General features: G+C 46.6%; 1 protein-coding gene across 4 annotated transcripts; it reads right to left on the bottom strand.

The window, feature by feature from the left end:
• Window positions 1–4,726: 4,726 nt before the first annotated feature.
• LOC101170662 (repulsive guidance molecule A) lies at window positions 4,727–18,790 on the bottom strand. 4 transcript variants are annotated; one of them, XM_011473839.3, is made up of 6 exons: window positions 18,658–18,790; window positions 14,475–14,508; window positions 11,735–11,877; window positions 8,774–9,073; window positions 7,300–7,811; window positions 4,727–6,386 (listed from the first exon to the last, which is right to left on the bottom strand). In XM_011473839.3, the coding sequence occupies exons 2-6, from the start codon at window positions 14,486–14,488 to the stop codon at window positions 5,700–5,702; spliced, it is 1,656 nt and encodes a 551-aa protein (XP_011472141.1). In that variant the 5' UTR covers window positions 14,489–14,508; window positions 18,658–18,790; the 3' UTR covers window positions 4,727–5,699. The 4 variants fall into 4 exon arrangements, with proteins under 4 accessions (XP_011472141.1, XP_020557898.1, XP_020557897.1 ...); XM_020702239.1 differs by lacking the exon at window positions 8,774–9,073 and having other exon boundaries at window positions 18,658–18,776; XM_020702238.2 differs by lacking the exon at window positions 18,658–18,790 and having other exon boundaries at window positions 14,475–14,755.
• Between the last annotated feature and the right edge of the window lie 273 nt (window positions 18,791–19,063).

Below are 19,063 nucleotides of genomic sequence, written 5' to 3'. Positions count from 1 at the left end.
ATGGAAGAAGATCTCTGACAATCTCCCTCCACCTCCATGAAAGATCTCACCTGATGGAACAAATGATCTGGAGAACAGTGAGAAAACTGCCCAGAACAACACAGAGGAACTGGTCAGTGACTTGAAGAGAGCCGGCACCACAGTAACACAGGTTACTATGATATCACACGATGTCATGGATTCAAATCCTGCAGAGTTCCAAAGATTCCCCTTCTTGAACCAGCACATGTCCAGGTCTGTCTAAAGCTCTCCAGAGACCATCTGGATGATCCAGAAGAGGATCAGAAGAAGGTCATGTGGTCAGATGAAACCAGAATGGAAGTCTTTGGTAAAAACTCCCTGTTAGGAGCTGCATCTCAAGGACACCATAACCACTGTAAAGCACGGAGGAGGTCACATCGTGGTTTGGGGTGCTTCTTTCCAAAGGAACCAGAACGACTGATCCGCATGGTGGAAAGGACGAATGGATCTATGTTTGGTGAGACTTTGGTCTAAGACCTCTGTCTATCAGTGAGGATAAAATGGGGTTAGATCTTGCAGTATGACAAAAATCTCAAACACATCTCCATGGCAACCAAAGTGACCTCGTAAAAGACCTTTGAAGGTTCTTGACCAGGGATGGGCAACCCCAGGCTTCAAGGACCTGCATGATTTCCAGATATCCAATCCTACTCATGACTAATTACCAGGTTCGGGTGTTTCCAGCCAATGAGAACATGCAGAACTGGTTATGTTGGAAAGCATGCAGGAATACGTCCTTCGAGGCCTGGAGTTGCCCATCCCTGTTCTGAGGGGTTCAAGCCAGTCAATTCAACAGAGAACCTGTGGAGGGAGTTGAAAGTCTGTGTTGCCTAACAACAGCTCCGAAACTCTCCAGCTCTGGAGAAGATCTGCATGGAGGAATGGACCAAACCTGCTGAAGACCTACAGGAGACCTTTGACCTCTGTCATTTGAAGCAGCGTCACATTACAAAGAACTATGGTGAACTTTTGGTATTGAACGAATCCTTATTTTCTGCTCCTTCATATTTCAAATCAAACTCTCTGATTTCCCGGAGTCAGTTTTAAATTCTTTCTCATGGTTCATGATCATCCCAAACTCTGTGTTTTTATGGGAAAAAACTTAAAGAATCTGTGATCTACAAAGACTTTTTTTAACCTCTGTACATCCCATTACCTCCGTTTTCTTCCATCAGGAATCAAAGGAAAAAAAAAAAAAAAAGACCTGAGGTCCACTACACTGAAGAGTGGCATCTGAATAAAAAATTCAACGTGAGGCACAAAAAAGTGGGGCTACTGACTCATGAAATAAATTGTCCCAATTACAATAAAGTGTGGCTCTTGGTCAGCATGCACGGCAGGCAGTTCATCTTTATTACAATCAGTTAATGAAAATCAATCCCCCTCCTGATAAACTCTTATCTCCACGGCCTTTGCGCGCCCCTCGTGCCGGGAGATAATAAATTAGGGTAATATTGCCTTTGATGAGGGAGTGAATTGCAAATTATTGTAACTTTCCAAGATTTATGATGCAGATGCTTAATTTCCTAGCAGGTTTTTCAGGGCGTCAGGGTGCTGGAGGGCCATTTGTTAAAAGTTTGGTGATCTGGACTCGTTAATAAAAAAACACACCCAGACATCCAGGTGATCTCATTTGTTCTAGATTGTTACTGTAGTGTATTCACAAACACACACACCTCTATTCAAACACTCATGCAAACACACTCACACATTCACACCCACACATGCATTCATTCACATACCCAGAAATATGTATTTACTTACACACATTTTACACATTTATACACACACATTGACACACACATCCATACCTTTTCATCCACTTACACACACATGTGTAGCCCTTTTATTAGCTGTGAGTTCATCACTAAACTAAATGCTGCAGCGGCAGATGCTCGGGTTATGAGTGAGAACGATGGTCCATCCTTTCAGCCTGGAGCAGACCATCCCGAAACTTTTTGAAAACCAACATTTTGTGCTTAATTTAGCTGTAACAAATCAAACAAACATGTAACTGTTGGACTAAACTCTATCTTAAATGTGTCCTTTCCTGCCACTGATCCTGTTTTTCTTTCATTCTTGATAAAGCAAAGCTGTGAAACAACCCAAAACATAGTTAAAGCAACCTGGTGCTCCACACATTTGACAATCTCATCGTACAAGAATGTGTCGTCTTCACAGCCAGCTCATTTTGGTCTGAGGAGCAGCATTTATTAAGGCAGCCATCAATCTATCTATTACCAATCAAGGAGAAAACTCACAGCACTATCTATTTATCTTGCCAAGTGCTTTATTATTGTCAAATTAATTTCTCCCGTGAGGTTATCAATCAATCATGCATTTTTTTCTCAACTCATTAGCTTAGTAATTGTCCTTGTTTACAGCAGAAAGTCAGGAACAGGATGTCTTAGAGAGATTGGACAAGCAGTCTGAGACCGGCTTGAGTGGTTTCCTGGTTTTAAACCAGGTTTTAGAAAGACGTTGAAAACTTTTCGTGCCTGAAATAGAGACAGTTTCCTGCCACCTGCCCTGAATCTTGCCTGGATCCTGACTAATCCTCCTTCTTTCTGATGATCTCATGCCTGTTATTGACCCCTGCCTGGCTGACCCTGATTTAGCTTTGTGGACTTTTAGCTGAGCTAATAAACCTGCTATAATTAGAACAAGCCTTAGTTTTGTGACAGAAAACAATGCCAAACATAGACCAAGCAGCAGGAGTTCTTCGCCCAGTGAACCCAACGGGGTTTGCTACTTTGTTGCTGAAGCACGGTCGCCAGCTCCAACATCTAACCTCTGCGACTGAAGCCATCATGTATTGACTGCAAATCAACCCGCCTGTCAGCGACACATCCGCCGACAAACCTCTGTCCTACAGAAGATGCTAAAGTGTCACTGGTGTGCTCTCTCCTGACCTGAGATGCGTGTGAGTGGATAGCTGCACTTTGGACAGGCATGCTGCCATGCTTTGTTGTCCTCTATATAGACGACATCCTGATCTAGTCAGGCTCATTGGATGAGAGCATTGCGCATATCCAGCAGGCGTTACAGCGGCTGAACAAACACAACCTGTATGCCAAAGGAAAGAAATGTGAGCTCCTCAAGGCCTCTGTCACATTTGTGTGTGTGTGTGGGGGGGGGGCAATGGACCAGGGCAAGGTGAAGGCGGTGCTGCAGTGGTCCCAGCAGACCACAGTGAAAGAGCTGCAGCGGTTCCTCTGGTTCGCCAGTTCATTCGTGGCTTCAGCACAATGGTGGCCTTCTCACCTCTCTCCTGAAGGGCACCCGCAAGCGACTGCTCTGGACTCCGGCGGCCGCTGAGGCATTTCAGCCGCTGAAACAGCGATTTACCCAGACACCCATCCTTCCATCACCTGGATCCAGTCATACAATTTATGGTGGAGGTGGACGCCTCTAACACGGGGGTGGAGCAGTGCTCTCACAACCTCATGGTCAGCCAGCCAAGACGTTCCCATGCGCCTACTTTTCCAGAAAACGTAACAATGCCGAGCGGAACTTTGACGTTGGCGACTGGGAACTGCTGGCCATGAAGGACCCTGCCTGACCCTAACTTTGCATTGTGGACTTTTAGCTGTGCTAATAAAACCTTCTGCAATTGGAACCAGCAGTCTGTCCTTTCTTGTGACAGCCACTTCTGCTACGATCCAAAGTAGCTTCCCAGTGATGCTCAAGGCGTTCAGAGCCGAGAAATCCCTAGGAGGAGATTACATTTATTGAATGGACTACATTTTGTTTTTTTTATTGAAGACTCCAAGCGATTCCTAGTCCCGGACCATTTAGATTGAAAATTTGTTCCAGATTATCGGGGGAAACGAACTCTGGTTTAATTAAAGTTACTAAATGTGTCCAGTCTGAATCTTAAAGACGCCCTGGACATGACACTAAACCATAGACTGTAAAAACAATGGATGAATTGAGGTGTGACATCATCCATAGAAAATGCCTTGTGAAATAAAGCCAAATCCCTCACCAATGCTTCCTGGTAGGGGCGGCGCCATGTTGAAACCAGCCTACAGTCATCGTATCTATGGCAATGGTAACAGTAGTTGCCATAGATACGATAACTCAGAGCAACTCGGACCGATCAGTGTCGACTGGTTTCAACATGGCTGATGAGCTGTTCCCTGTTACGGGTCGGCTGTGACACCAGGTAGAAAAGCTGAAGTAAAGACTTTTCACCTCCTTCCAGGGGCCGTCGGGTCTGCTCTATGAATGAGAGAATAAACGTATATCAAATCATCCTTACTGTCTGCGGGGGGGGCAGTGATTCAAGCCTTTTACTAAGAAACTTCTTTTACATATAAGTGCAAACCTCAGAATGGGGGTGGGGGGGTGTAACCTCCCTATCTGCGGTGATGCAGAACTCTGACAAAGGAAGCCAGTACAGCACTCACAGTAACATTTACTCAGAGGGGGGCGGCACATACTGTGGACCCCCCAGGCACACAGCCAGCCTGTCAAACTGGCCTTTACACATTAGGAGCTGCCAGGCCTGATGGACCGAGGACCCCACCTGGACACATCTGGAACTGCTCTGCTCAGAAAAGCATCCTGGGAAGTTTTTCCCAGCATCTCTGACAAAAACAGACATTTTATCGTTTAAATACCAATCAGAGTCAAAAGAGCAGCTTTTGAAATCCGTCGGCCCAAAACCTTTATTAAAACAAAGAAACCTCTGAAATCCTGATGTGGAGTGTCCGTCACTTTAATACACAACATTAAGGATACATCACAACACAGTTTCATAAAATAATCTACCAAACAGCAAAAACACATTTCAGTTTAAACGTCTATACAAAAAGAAAATGTACACATTATAAAACACATATATACACTCTTAATATATTATTATATAAACATTTGACTTTTTTCCCCTTTAAACTGGAAGCCAAACAGCTAGAGGAGCGACTTTCACAGGAAGTAAATGTTGAGTTTAGGTAGTTTCTACAGACAGTTGCTGGTTCCTGCATTTTTCTCAGGAAATCGAAGGAAAAGAAACTTTTAAAAATAAAATCCCACGCTGTTCTGGATCACACATGGGATCTCTGAGTGGCTCTGCTCTGCGTTCCCAAACGTTATCATCCGAGCCGGAGTGTTCCTCCTGGACCTGAGCGGCATCAGAGAACGCAGCTCCAGGTTTCCCGCTGAGAAAAGTCCTGACACCATCTAGGCTGAAAGGTAATTAACAGAGGCTCTGAAATGGTTTTCATATGACTGGTTCCTCATTTAGTTCTGTTTTTCAACCGTTTTTGGAGCCACTCTGAAAAAAGTCCTAAGGCACAGCATCAACCCAAAATGGAAATTTAAATGAAACTGTTGTCTGCATAGAAACACACAGGCGTCCTTATCAACTGAATGAGAATCAAATAAACCCAAAGACTAAATGCTTATTTAGTGCTGCTTATTTCTACCTGGTCCTAATGAGATGAAATCCTGACAATAGAAAATGTTTTTAGACCAATTAGCTATAACTGAATAATTTCCCATGGTACACCTGTCCATCTTTGATTGAAAAACGCTCATTTAATCCTGAAAAACTGGAAATATTTTCACGTAAAAATTAAATCCTTCAAAAGTTCAGATCTTTTTCTTTAAAGATCCGACATCTCTTCTTCCGTCTCTTAGCTGGCAGATCTTCCCCGTTCTCTTTGTTCCGTGTTTTACAGCAGCAGGATGCAGAGGAGAGAGAGCAGGAGGCCGGGCGCTGCTGCCAGCGTCCCAGACGCCCCTCTGCTGGGATTGGGAGGAGTCCTGGGGGGGTTCTGCTTCAGTTTACTGGGTGGAAGCGCCTTCAAGTCCTCCAGGGCGCCGTAGGCCGCCATGGAGAACTCGGGGTCGCCTGTGGTCAGCAAGTCGAACACGCAGGACTGGAAATACACGTCCTCCACCTGCAGGGTCTCTCTGCACTTGGCAGTGGCTCGCTCCACCGTGTAGGCCTGGTGGGGAGGCCGCAGAGGGCCCGGCTCAGTGTTGGCGCCCTGCAGACGGGGGCGCTGGCTTTGGCGGCTCACGGTGTGCTCTTTGATGAGCTCGTTTCGAGGACAGCCGTGCAGGCACAGCTGCAGGCCACCGCCGTCCTCAGAGAAGTCCAGGGTGTCCTCGGGCATGCGGATGGCGAAGGTCAGGTAGCTGCCCACCCGCCTGATGATGATGGAGGTGCCGATGTAACGGGCCTGGATCCTCACCTGCCGACCCACACCGGAGCCGCCTCTCTCCGAGACGCTCAGACTGCCGCTCTCGCCGCCACTTCGAGTCCCGTCCTGGAATGCCAGCGGCAGGTCGTCTGTGGTGGCCTGGTACACCTTCTGATCCGAGCAGCCGAGGTACGACTTGAAGATGACTGTGATCTGAAACAGGAAGTGAAGGCAGCTTTGATGTTCGATGTTGTTAACTAAGGAGAACTGCAGAACAACGTTCCTCTCGGCTGTTAAAGTGTATTTGACCTTTTATTGTTTGTTTGGTCATTTTAGGTTTTTTTTTAAGAAATAAAGTAAAATAAAAAATAGTAATAAATGCATACATTTACAGATCAAATTTAAAAAAATATATTTAAATTAAAATGTTTCTTAAAAAAAAGGCCACACCTGATTTCCGGGTTAAAAAAAAAAACAAATAAAGTCTTTAGCAGTGCACTTTAGAGCCACTAGGGGGCAGCAGAGTATAAAGCATTTTCATCTGCTTTGATGATGTTGATCAAATTTGTTTTATTTTTCCAAGCTCTCATTTTCTTTGGTGGATCGTTCTCTCTACATCTAAAGCAGACTGGATGTGAACTGAAGGTTCTGACGGAAGACCCGCCAGTTTGATCAACACATTCCAGTCTCGGTTATTCCTTTATTTTTCCAGATTATTCTCATATTTTCCCAGAAAGCTCAGAGGTAATGATTTGACCAGAGGCGTGAAAAACATTCCAGATTGCCGATGTGGAGGAAAGTGTTTGACTGAGCGTTAATCACAGCCATATGAGCACCCATGTGTTAAAGGTGGAGCACTCAAGCATGTCTGTGATCCAACACCCTCAAAGGACCCCCCCTCTGCTCCCCTCAGAGATCTGAAGGAGCTTCAAGACACCAGGAATGCTGGAGACCTAAGAGGCTCCACGGCGTGACAATTAACTTCACATGTTTGACGCTTGATGGCAGCGCCGCCACAGCTCTCGATCAAAAACGCTCTGCATCTGGGAGGGGCCTTGTGAGTGAGGCACGGACTGCATTTGAGTTCAAGTATAAGTGAAACGCACGGAGCAGAAATGTCTGTTACCTTGCTGGTTGCTGTGGCGCTTGAGCCGAGGACAACAGGGACATTGGTCACCTGCACCGACAGGAAGCGGTTATCGATCAGTGGCCACGCCCCCTCCACCTTGCAGGTCTGAAACTCATCTCGGAAAGTTCGTAGGTGTGGATCTCCAAATAATCCACAGTGGGCGTACTTCTTCTGCTGAGCGGCCGAGCCGGACATCAGGACCCGGTTCTCATAGTTGCAGAGCTCAGACGCAGCCGGCCGGGGCGTGCTGGGGGATTTGGCGAACGAGGTGGGGCCGTCGCTGGAGCAGTTGTGCTTAAAGAATAACTCCTTAATGGGGAAGACAGCTGAGTGGTAGACCAGATCGCCCCGGCAGCTGCGTGCCTGACGCTTCACGCACAGAGCATAGGCCCGCAGGGCAATGCAGTAGTCCACATCCACAGACGCGTCCTCCTGGAGGCCGCTGGCCAGAGACGTGGACGCCACGTAGTTGGCGTTACACCTCTGGATCCGACACTGCTGGCAGTGAGCTGGACAAGAAAGCAGATCATCATTAGAGCTGAACTGAAACCACTTTGACGAACTTTAAAATCCAAACCAGATTTCCTTCGCTGATCTGTTCCATCTGTAGACAAAACCACATCTCAGCCTCTGATGTGAAGCTCGGCCCGGTGACCCGCTTCCTCACCAAGGTCCAGACCCAGAACTCATGTCCTTCAACCGCCAACAGAAGGGATTTTACGGCTCAAAGGAGCAAAACGGTTCAGTCCGACTGCTGGATTTAGAGCTTGATAAATCCTCATTTACGTGGACAGCGTGTTCTGACTGAACGCCATCCCCCGCTGGTCCAATGACCACAACCTTCCTGTTCCTGTGTTAGTGAGATCTGAATAACTCGTCGTTTGTGACGCAATGCGTTTCCCAGCAGAGGAGCTTGAGGAGCCGAAACATTTCAGAGCACAACCTTCATCATCAACGCGCCCGACAGAAATCCAGACAAACGTTAGACCGCAGCGGTGACCCGTGTACGGACATGTATGACCATAAAGGTTACTCTGTGGACTAGGGCTGCACGATATGAAGAAAACTCGCGATGTGCGATATCAGTGATTAATATTGCGATAACGATATAATTTGCGGTATATAAACAATTAGCAAAACAACCAAAAATATTCTTCCCATTCCATTACAACAGCTTAAAAATTATACTACAAATGACCCTTGTTGACATAGGAGGCGAACATACAACAAAATAGGGCGCCATCCGATTAGTTAACAACGTGAAGGGGTCCATCTGATTGTTCAAATGCAGAAAGGGATTCTTTCAATCCATTAAACACTTCAAGTTGCCATAAGATTGTTTGGCCACATCTATGGTAACCATTTATTGCAAATTTGCTGTCTTTTGCGATATGCATATTGCATAGCTTGATATTGCGATAACAATAAATTTGCGGTATATTGTGCAGGCCTACTGTGGACTAATACTCACCATCTAAAAAATTCATGGAGAAACCCTGAACATGAACCGCCGGCCGGGACGTGCTGGGGGCTTTAGCGGGCCCATCGCTGGAGCAGTTGTGTTTAGAGAATAACTCCTTAATGCGAAAGACGGCTGAGTGGTAGACAAGGTCGCCACGGCAACTGCACGCCTGTCGCTTTGTGCACAGAGCATAGGCCCGCAGGGCAGTGCAGTAGTCCACAGCCGCATCCTCCTGGAGGCCGCTGGCCGGAGACGTAGACGCCACGTAATCCGTGTTACACCTCTTGATCCGACACTGCTGGCAGTGAGCTGGGCGAGAAACCAGATCATCATCAGACCTGAACTGAAACCACTTTGATGAACTAAAAAAAACATAGAAAAAGCCGGAATATGAAGAGCAGGAGAAAATCAGAACATCCCAGTCCAGGAAAGGCCAGGAGACCTGGCTGGCCTGAGCGAGAGGGTCTTGTAGTTTTTTAGTTATAGCTGTAAACCGTTTTATAGTATTAACCGTAAACCGTTTGGTCGATTTTGTAGTTATAACTGTAAACTTTTTATAGTGTTTGTAGTTTTAGCTGTAAACAGTTTTGTAGTTATTTCAGTTATAGCTGTAGACCGTTTGTGTAGTTTTAGGTACAAATATTTTTTTGTAGTTTAACAGTTCTAGCTGTAAACAGTTTTATATTTTTTGTAGTTTTTTTTTAAACTGTTTTGTAGTTTGTGTAGTTTTAGCCTTCAACCATTTGGTCGTTGTTGTAGTTTTAGCTGTAAAGCCTTTTATAGTTTTAGCTGTAAAGTATTTTAAAGTTTTAACTATAAACCGTTTGGCAGTTTTTGTAGTTTTAGGAACAAACTACGTACTTACGTAGTTTTTTTACACACGTCCCGTGTTATTTTAAACGTGTCCTCACGTCACAAATCAGCTGACGTGAACAGCTGGAGGCTACACGCTTCCATACAACAATGCCTCTTTGCTGCCCTCTGCTGGTGACAGCTGCATGCTACTCTGTGATGGATATCGATAAAACTTTATTGCTCATAACTGTGCAACACTGCAGGGCATGACAAATGCTATCACTGATTTAAATGCAACAGTCCCCCCACATTGACTAACATTGGTCTGATTTTAGTAACTGACAGAAAAACCTTTAAAACCATACAGGACATTTCTAAGTTTACCTCCCACCAACCAACAAAAAATGAAGAATTGCCCGCTTTATTTTCTGATGTAGAGAAAAGATGAAGACATCTGACAGTCTCAGCACTTCCAGCTTCGATAACTGTGTGTGTGTGTGTGTGTGGGGGGGGGGGGGGGTCGTTCTAGGGGCCATCAGCAGTCATGCAGCGCCAACAAATGTGAGGAATCTCCATGAGAGCATTAAACACCAGGATGGTTCTGATGAACGCTGTACATTACATTATTATTGAGGAGTCAGTTAGATTAAATAAATAAATAAAAAAGTAACATCATCTATGGACGGAGTCTGTAACCAGATGCTCTAGAGCCACGTGAGACTTTATGGCTTTATGGAAAAGTGCTAACAATGTTTCAATAAATGTTGTTTTAAACAAACAAGCAAAATGATTGTAAAAGATTTAATCTACTGCGGGAGGGATCTATTATTAGATTTAGCTTAAAGCTCATATTCTGTACTCTGGTTGTATGACAATACTTACTGTTTATTTATTTTTACTTTTGTATAGAAATGCATATACATATTTAGATTTCTACACCCATGTTGTCATGTTTATGGTAAAAACAGAAAAGAAGATATTTAAGTCAGAATGACAGAAATTGTCACGTTTGACTTTCAAGCATTTTAATTCCAGTAAACCTGCATCTGCAGGGCTATAATATTCAACACAGGCTGTATTTTATTTTGAAAGGAATCTTTGTTTCCTGTTGTCAAATTAAAAGAAATTAAAGTAATTATAGAAAATAAAAGTGTAAATATTTGTTTATTGCAAACAGTTAAAAGTTATATTTTAATAAACGTCTATCTTAATTTCAAAAATATAAATATATAGACAAAAACAAAAAAACTGGTCCCACTGGTGAAGAGGGTGACTGCGGTTCTAGACCTGAACCCAACCCCTTCCAGCGTCTATGGCATCACAGGATTAAGGTTTCCAGAAAACAAACTAAGATGCCAAAAGGACTTTTCAGAGATGGGGGGGGGGGGTCTAGTTTACAGGCGGATTGATGTTTTTAGCTCGTATGATGAAAAATTAAGGAGGAAAAATACTGTTTATTTGTTTATTTATATTTCCCGCTTGTTCTGGTCTGTTGATGTTCTGGTTTCATGTCAAACTCGAACCCCTTTGGTTTTTGGGGAACATCTGGGTCTTTAGGTGAACCTGGTTCGGGTCCTCAGACCTGCGCGTCGTCCCGTGAAGTGCAAGTGAAGGCATCGCAAAATGTTCCGGCCCGGCAGAACCCGTTTGTGATCCTTTACGGTTCCGTTTCTGAACCGGTCCGAGTCTGGCCATCCTCTATGCGGTTCTGGGTGTGAAGGAAAGTCCCGCAGAGCCCACACCGCAGCCCGGCGGGCCGCTAACGGAGGTCTGCGGGCCGGGCGGGAGCGAACCGTCCCTTGCTTGACCGCGGTCTCGCGGGCCCTCGGTCCGTCCGTCCGTCCGGCAGCAGCGCGCTCGTCTCTGGCGGGGCTATGCGGCCTCGCTGCGGGCAGCTGCGGGGTTTCTCCCCGGGAACAAACTTCCCTCTCTCGGGCCTGGGCTCAGAGTTTCAGCCGTGCGTGAAAGTCCCGCTAAGCAGTCGGCTCCGTGAACGCGCGCGGCGACGCTGCGTGAAGTTTCAAACGGGCGCAGCGAACGCTAAAAGCGCCAGACGTTTGCGGTGGAAAACAAGCAAGAAACATGGAAAGTGTTCAAGCACAGATAGCCGTCGTCGGAGTGCGGTTCGCAGCATGCGGGGCGCGCGGCCGGAGCGAGGCGGTGACTCTGACTTACCCGCGGGGCAGAGCAGAGCCAGGAGGAGCATGGTGGCCGCGACACTGTCCCAGAGCTGCCGCCGAGCCGCGAGGAGGGCTCCGCTTCTCCCCATACCAATCCATCCACGCCGAATGGAGCCGCTCGGCTGCTGCACGCGGACGCTGCGGGAAACCACGCAAACAGGCGCTGTCAGTCAAGGGGCCCCCGTCTTCAGGGCGGCTCTCCGGGGGAGGGGTCTGCCGCGCAGAGGTGATTCTGGCCAATGAAAGACTAATTATCCGCCAAGCGCCTGATATTTACATGGGGGGCAAACTGGGGGCCGAGCAGCGGTGTCAACCAATAATTGCCCCAAATCTGATGCTTACGAAACACAAGGAAACTTTCACGCACAGAGGGATGAAAAACCAGGGGGATCTCACCTCTGGGGTTTTGCTGGGAAATCTGTGGAATAAAACTGAATTTTGTCAGGCTGCAGCTGTAGGAGGTCTGAGGAGGAGATCTGCATGCAGCTGCAGGAGGTCTGAGGAGGAGATCTGCATGCAGCTGTAGGAGGTCTGAGGAGGAGATCTGCATGCAGCTGCCGGAGGTTTGAGGTGGAGATCTGCATGCACAGGAGGTTTGAGGAGGAGATCTGCATGCAGCTGTAGGAGGTCTGAGGAGGAGATCTGCATGCAGCTGTAGGAGGTCTGAGGAGGAGATCTGCATGCAGCTGTAGGAGGTCTGAGGAGGAGATCTGCATGCAGCTGCAGGAGGTTTGAGGTGGAGATCTGCATGCACAGGAGGTCCGAGGAGGAGATCTGCATACAGCTGTAGGAGGTCTGAGGAAGAGATCTGCATGTACAGGAGGTCTGAGGAGGAGATCTGCATGCAGCTGCAGGAGGTCTGAGGAGGAGATCTGCATGCAGCTGTAGGAGGTCTGAGGAGGAGATCTGCATGCAGCTGCCGGAGGTTTGAGGTGGAGATCTGCATGCACAGGAGGTTTGAGGAGGAGATCTGCATGCAGCTGTAGGAGGTCTGAGGAGGAGATCTGCATGCAGCTGTAGGAGGTCTGAGGAGGAGATCTGCATGCAGCTGTAGGAGGTCTGAGGAGGAGATCTGCATGCAGCTGTAGGAGGTCTGAGGAGGAGATCTGCATGCAGCTGCAGGAGGTCTGAGGAGGAGATCTGCATGCAGCTGTAGGAGGTCTGAGGAGGAGATCTGCATGCAGCTGCCGGAGGTTTGAGGTGGAGATCTGCATGCACAGGAGGTTTGAGGAGGAGATCTGCATGCAGCTGTAGGAGGTCTGAGGAGGAGATCTGCATGCAGCTGTAGGAGGTCTGAGGAGGAGATCTGCATGCAGCTGTAGGAGGTCTGAGGAGGAGATCTGCATGCAGCTGCAGGAGGTTTGAGGTGGAGATCTGCATGCACAGGAGGTCTGAGGAGGAGATCTGCATACAGCTGTAGGAGGTCTGAGGAAGAGATCTGCATGTACAGGAGGTCTGAGGAGGAGATCTGCATGCAGCTGCAGGAGGTCTGAGGAGGAGATCTGCATGTACAGGAGGTTTGAGGAGGAGATCTGCATGCAGCTGCAGGAGGTTTGAGGTGGAGATCTGCATGCAGCTGCAGGAGGTTTGAGGTGGAGATCTGCATGCAGCTGCAGGAGGTTTGAGGTGGAGATCTGCATGCAGCTGCAGGAGGTTTGAGGTGGAGATCTGCATGCAGCTGTAGGAGGTCTGAGGAGGAGATCTGCATGTACAGGAGGTCTGAGGAGGAGATCTGCATGCAGCTGCAGGAGGTTTGAGGAGGAGATCTGCATGTACAGGAGGTCTGAGGAGGAGATCTGCATGCAGCTGCAGGAGGTTTGAGGAGGAGATCTGCATGTACAGGAGGTCTGAGGAGGAGATCTGCATGCGGCTGCAGGAGGTTTGAGGAGGAGATCTGCATGTACAGGAGGTCTGAGGAGGAGATCTGCATGCAGCTGTAGGGGGTCTGAGGAGGAGATCTGCATGCAGCTGTAGGAGGTTTGAGGTGGAGATCTGCATGCACAGGAGGTCTGAGGAGGAGATCTGCATACAGCTGTAGGAGGTCTGAGGAGGAGATCTGCATGCAGCTGTAGGAGGTCTGAGGAGGAGATCTGCATGCAGCTGTAGGAGGTCTGAGGAGGAGATCTGCATGTACAGGAGGTCTGAGGAGGAGATCTGCATGCAGCTGTAGGAGGTCTGAGGAGGAGATCTGCATGCAGCTGCAGCTGCTGGTTTATGGTTTGATGCACAAAAATATTTGATGAACTCAAAATTCAGGACTAAAAGTTTCTTGTTTTCAAGCATTTCTGGTTTTGGTGCAGCTGCAACATTTGGATCAGATGAGGCTGTTTCATGTTTCATGCACGTTACTGCAGCTCTGGAGGATTGTGGGATTCAAACATGTAAGCTGCAGGCAGCATGCATGTGTTGATACACTGACAGCAGTGGGCTGTTGTGTTCTGACCGTGGACTGGGACGGTGTTTGTTGGATGGAGAATGTGGAGGACTCGGGTGGAGATTGTCTGAGCTGAAGAAGGGCCCCGGCCACACTGGATCCACTGTGTTAAGTCTCGCCCCATCAGAAGGATCTACCTGACTCCGTTTACCCAGCTAATTTTGGGGTTTCCTGCTCGGCTGCAGCTCACTCTCGTGTTTTAATCCCACCCCCCTCAACAGGTTGCTCCTCACTTTCCTTGTGTTTCAACAGAGCAGGGTTGCCGAGAGGGAACCCAAAGGTAATTCTTTTAGATCCTCACCTGTCAGGAAGCATGAGGCGACGTCTGGAATCACCTGAAGAAGAAGAAACAGCGAGGGTTTGAAGCTGATCATAAACATCGCTGCTTGCCGTTCAGTAAATAATGTGAGCTTCCACTTTGTTGTCACGACGACCACTGAAGCAAACGGATCCATGACGACAGAGAGGAAGAACTCAGCCATGAAAACAGCTCATGGAGGCATGTTGGCCTCCATGGAGGAGAAAGAGCTCTTTCTTCTCTTCCTCCTGACCTTACATTGTAGAACACAAGCACATGCACACACACAAGAGTGTTCATTAAGACACACTAACAATTGGAAACAAAAGAAATTTGAAACTTTTTTCACGTTTCTCTTCAGAGTGAGAACAGACAGAGGAGTTTGGGTCAGACATGGGAACCTTCGGAGAACCCTGAAGGAATGTTTGGGTGTTCAAACAGGAGAAATGCTGGGAGGGGAGGAAAAGGGGGAGGGAAGGATTGGGTTTCCTCTGACAGAGAGTCTGGGCTGCCCCACATGTTCCTCATTAAAGTCCTCACACTGTGGGACCAGTTCCACGCCAGGATGCTTGTTTTTGTCATTAGGCCTAACCGGCTGTGGTGCAGTGGAAGCCTAGGAGCAGTCTTGGTGCGATCTTACGGGTCGGCGTGTCAGATGTCAGGACAAATGTGGTTTTCTGTGTGTGAAAACTGTCAATTTCAAACAGTTTTTCTTCAGTTTGCTCAGCAGCTGAAAGCCCAACATCATTAATGTGATTCCAGCTTCATTTCATGTCCGTCCGGATTTGTCCACAGAGACGTTTGTCCTGGAGGTTGATGACATCAGAGGCTGGAATCAGCACTCTGCTGGAACCACGTGGCTGCAGTAGACGCTCACGCTTATTGAATTTTCAACAGGATTGAAAAAGAAAGTGAATGTTTTTATTTTTCATTTATTTGGGCTCAGTTTTGTTTGGGGGGGGGGGGGGGGGTCACCACGTGAATTAAAGTGGCCCCCAGTTCCACAGTGACACAAACTGTTGAAAGCCAGCATGCCGGGTTCAGAGGGGATTTGTTATCTCGGTAGAGATAAGGCAAACTGTGGTGTGAGTGAATATGAGGTAGGGCTGATAGCATCTTAACTCAAGGATCCCACTTATGGCTCCCTGATTGATGACTGACAGCCACACTGGGGGGGGGGGTTGGTAGTGTTTTTTTAACACTTCCTCCTCCATGCGGGGTTTGCTGTCTTCCTTCAGATCTTTGGACAAACAGGAATTGTGGATTTCTGTGGACTAATTTGACTTTGGCACCAACAGAAAGTCCAGCGCTGAAGCGAATGCCTCACAGCGGTGTGCTCCTCCTCTGGCAGGTAGGCCCAAGTCTGGGGTCACAGGGTCACCCCAACCTGATGAGGGATGATGAGTAAAATAAATGGAGAGCGTCACACAGAGGGACTTCTGATGTCCTCAGCCAAAATGAAGAGTTCAGGGCTGTTTGACCTCTGACCCCACAGGCCCTGCCTGCATTTTTGGGCTGTGAGTGTTTCTCTTTGCATCAGCCAGTGAGGAAAAGGAAGAATCTCTTTTTCTTTGTCTTTAGTTACAGCTACGTCTTATTTAAAATACCCCATGATGTTTATAGCAGTGCAGTTAGTTTAGATAAAAGTTTGAATGATCTCGAGTTGTAAAGTGTTTTTTCTTCTAAACTTTATCCGTGATTTCCATGCATTGTAGATGACATAAACACAGACAGCACTCCATGGAGCCATCACGCCAAAAACATTAGCTGGAAGCTCCTCCCACGCACAGCGAGAGCGCCACGTACAGGAACGCACTTTTAGACAATTCGCTGCACGGCGAAAGAGGGGTGGCCGACAGGAATTTTTCCGTGCGAATGGCGTTCGGTGTGAATGGAGCCTGAATCCATCCCCTAATTTATTAAAGTGGCTGCGTCGACCACTAAATTAAAGTCCCCAAGCTAGCAAAGACGACAACAAAAAAGAAACAAATTTGTGTCTTTTGGCAGAAAAGAGGAAACGGAGACTTCCGCTTCAAAGAGACTTCCACTTCAAAATAAAATAAATCTGCATTTAACAGACAAAAACTTGGAGTCTTTTCTCCAAATATGGTTTTATTGTGACAGTTGTTCCGACAGACCATGATAATAATGCAGAATATTCAGCAACTGGCTGTCTAATGTTACGAGGATGCTGCTGATAAAGTTATTCAAAAGGTGGATTTAAGTTTATCATATTTAGAAAATACCAGTTTTAGTGACAGTTTTTTAAATGTATTCAACGCGCACATCAACCGTACAAGAGAACTGGACTGAGCACGTCTGACGTCATCCATAGAAAATGGCTTACTTCCTGCTCCAATCAAATGAAGTCAATTCAGTCGCCATTTTCCTGCCATGTTGGAACCTGAAGACTAGTTATAAACTGATTGGTCAGTTTATAACTAGAATAACTTGAACTATAGAAAAAAAATATTTTTTTAATGAGGATTATCAAAAAGATGCTAAAACAAGATATCAAATCCAGAACAGTTCTTTTGACCAATACAATGACTGAGTAACAGCTGTTTATTTCTCTATAGAAGTCTATGGCCTTTTGCGGGTACTTCCTGTTTGGAACGCAAGGGAGGAGGAGTCACTCAGTCCAGTTCTCAGATACAGTCAGTTGTCTCACATTAGAAGTTGGATGAGGCTGAAGTTGGCATCTGATTTCATAGTTTCCACTTTGACTGTTGCATGCTAAAATCTTCATTACATTTTTTTTATTCCTACATGAAATCTAGTCAAAAAATAAAGTTTAAAGCAGCTGCAGATATTTTCATCATTTGGCTGCCAGAGCAAAACATTAAATAAAGGACTCCTGTTGAACTTTATTAGCGACCGCCGAAGATCAAATGTGAGCTCATCAAGAACAACAAAAAACAGAAATATTCAAGTAGCAGGGACTCCAGTGTCACTTATTATCAGGAAGAAAGTGAAAATTGATCCTTCATTTTTACTTTTCATGAACTTTACTCAGGTCAAATATAATCAGATGTTCTTGTGAAACATGTTCAAGGGTGTTTGGATTTTTAAAAACCTGTTTTAGTGAAAACAATGTTATTAAGTGTTAATAAAACATTAAAAATGAAATCAAAAACTGTAAGTCATCACTTGAGATGAATCCAAAAAGTTAATTCAGTGCAACACCAAGAATAAAAATCCTCCCGAAAACTTGTTTATAAAAAATATTGATCTTTTGTTTCCATTTTAAAATCACAAAAAGCACAGCTGTTTTCCCGCCTCAGCTTTTGATTTTTTAGTGCAGCTTTGTGTCTGATCCAGACACTAAATAAACGACAGACAAACGTCAAATATATGATCTATTACATGGAAAGTGAGAACATTTAATGAAAAGATAAAACTAAATTATATTTATAGAGCAGCTCAGTGGACACATATCTACATTGTTGTTTGTCGCTCCAGGTCCATGCCTCACCTGCCTCCCCTGACCACATTCCCCTGATTAAAACTTATCTCAACAAGGAAGCAAAAAGTCCTGAACCGACTTTTTCCCAGTCATGGAAGTTGTAAGGCTGGTTAAGGTGTAGCACTCATCCATCGGTTGAAACGTGAACCTCTTTTGTGTCACGACACTCTTGACGCCAGCAACAGCTGATAGGTTATTGTTTCTACCCCCACCCCCCACCACCAAAGGACAACTGTCATGGACCAGGAATAGTTGGGGCACCAGTGACCAACACAGGAGCACATTTTCCACAGATTCAAAGCACCTCAGAGGTGGGAGGAAACGCAGCAGCCAGTGGGGTGAAGCCCTTCAGCTGCTGATTCCGACCACAATCGTGTGTGTTTGGGGGGGGGGGGGGGGGGGGGGGGGGGGTTAGTGACGAGCAGGGAAATCAATACGACTGTTTTCCACACCTTTGAGTTTTAGCAGATGTTCCTCACATTCGGAGAGCATGAGCTGCTCCTGATGAGGTCAGATGTGTTCATGCATGTTGGAGCCAAAACTTTGAAACCTTTATTAGTGAAGGTCCACAAACGCTGTCAGGCTGCAGGAGATCTTCCATCTGCTGCTGTTGGGTTTTTACAGGCAGGGAGGCATTTTGATGACAGATTTGGATGAATTTAAAAGTTCTGATTAGCAGCTGGAGCATTCAAATGAGGAGATCAAAGAAGGGCGACATACCTTCAACAGAGTCTGGGGTCAGTTCTGCAGCGTGGAGCCCGACGCTGGCAGGAGTTCCAAATGGCCGACGCCTTCTACCCTCGCTCCCTCCACCACTCCAGCCCGCCAACTAAGAGCTCCGGCAGCGGTGGGGACAGATAGCCATTGGAGGCGCGTGACAACAGCTGTCCGTTTGGCAGTTTGGCCGCTCGGCGCTTTGATCAGAGCGGGATGCTAGTGAGTGATGCGGCCTAATTCCTACATATCTGGGCAGGGCGCTGCGGCACAAAGGAAGAAGTCAAAGCTTTTGCTGAACGGAAAAAAGATTGAAACACAATCATATGTCGGCAGACGTGCTTTTGCAAACACACCCACGGCGACATGACAATCAGAACAGACACATTTTCGGGCTTAAAGCCACGTGTCT

This window comes from Oryzias latipes, chromosome 4 (genome assembly GCF_002234675.1).
Source record: "Oryzias latipes chromosome 4, ASM223467v1".
NCBI classification, from domain to species: domain Eukaryota; kingdom Metazoa; phylum Chordata; class Actinopteri; order Beloniformes; family Adrianichthyidae; genus Oryzias; species Oryzias latipes.
Note: the sequence above shows the minus strand (reverse complement) of the source record. Positions and strands in the feature narration are given on the sequence as shown.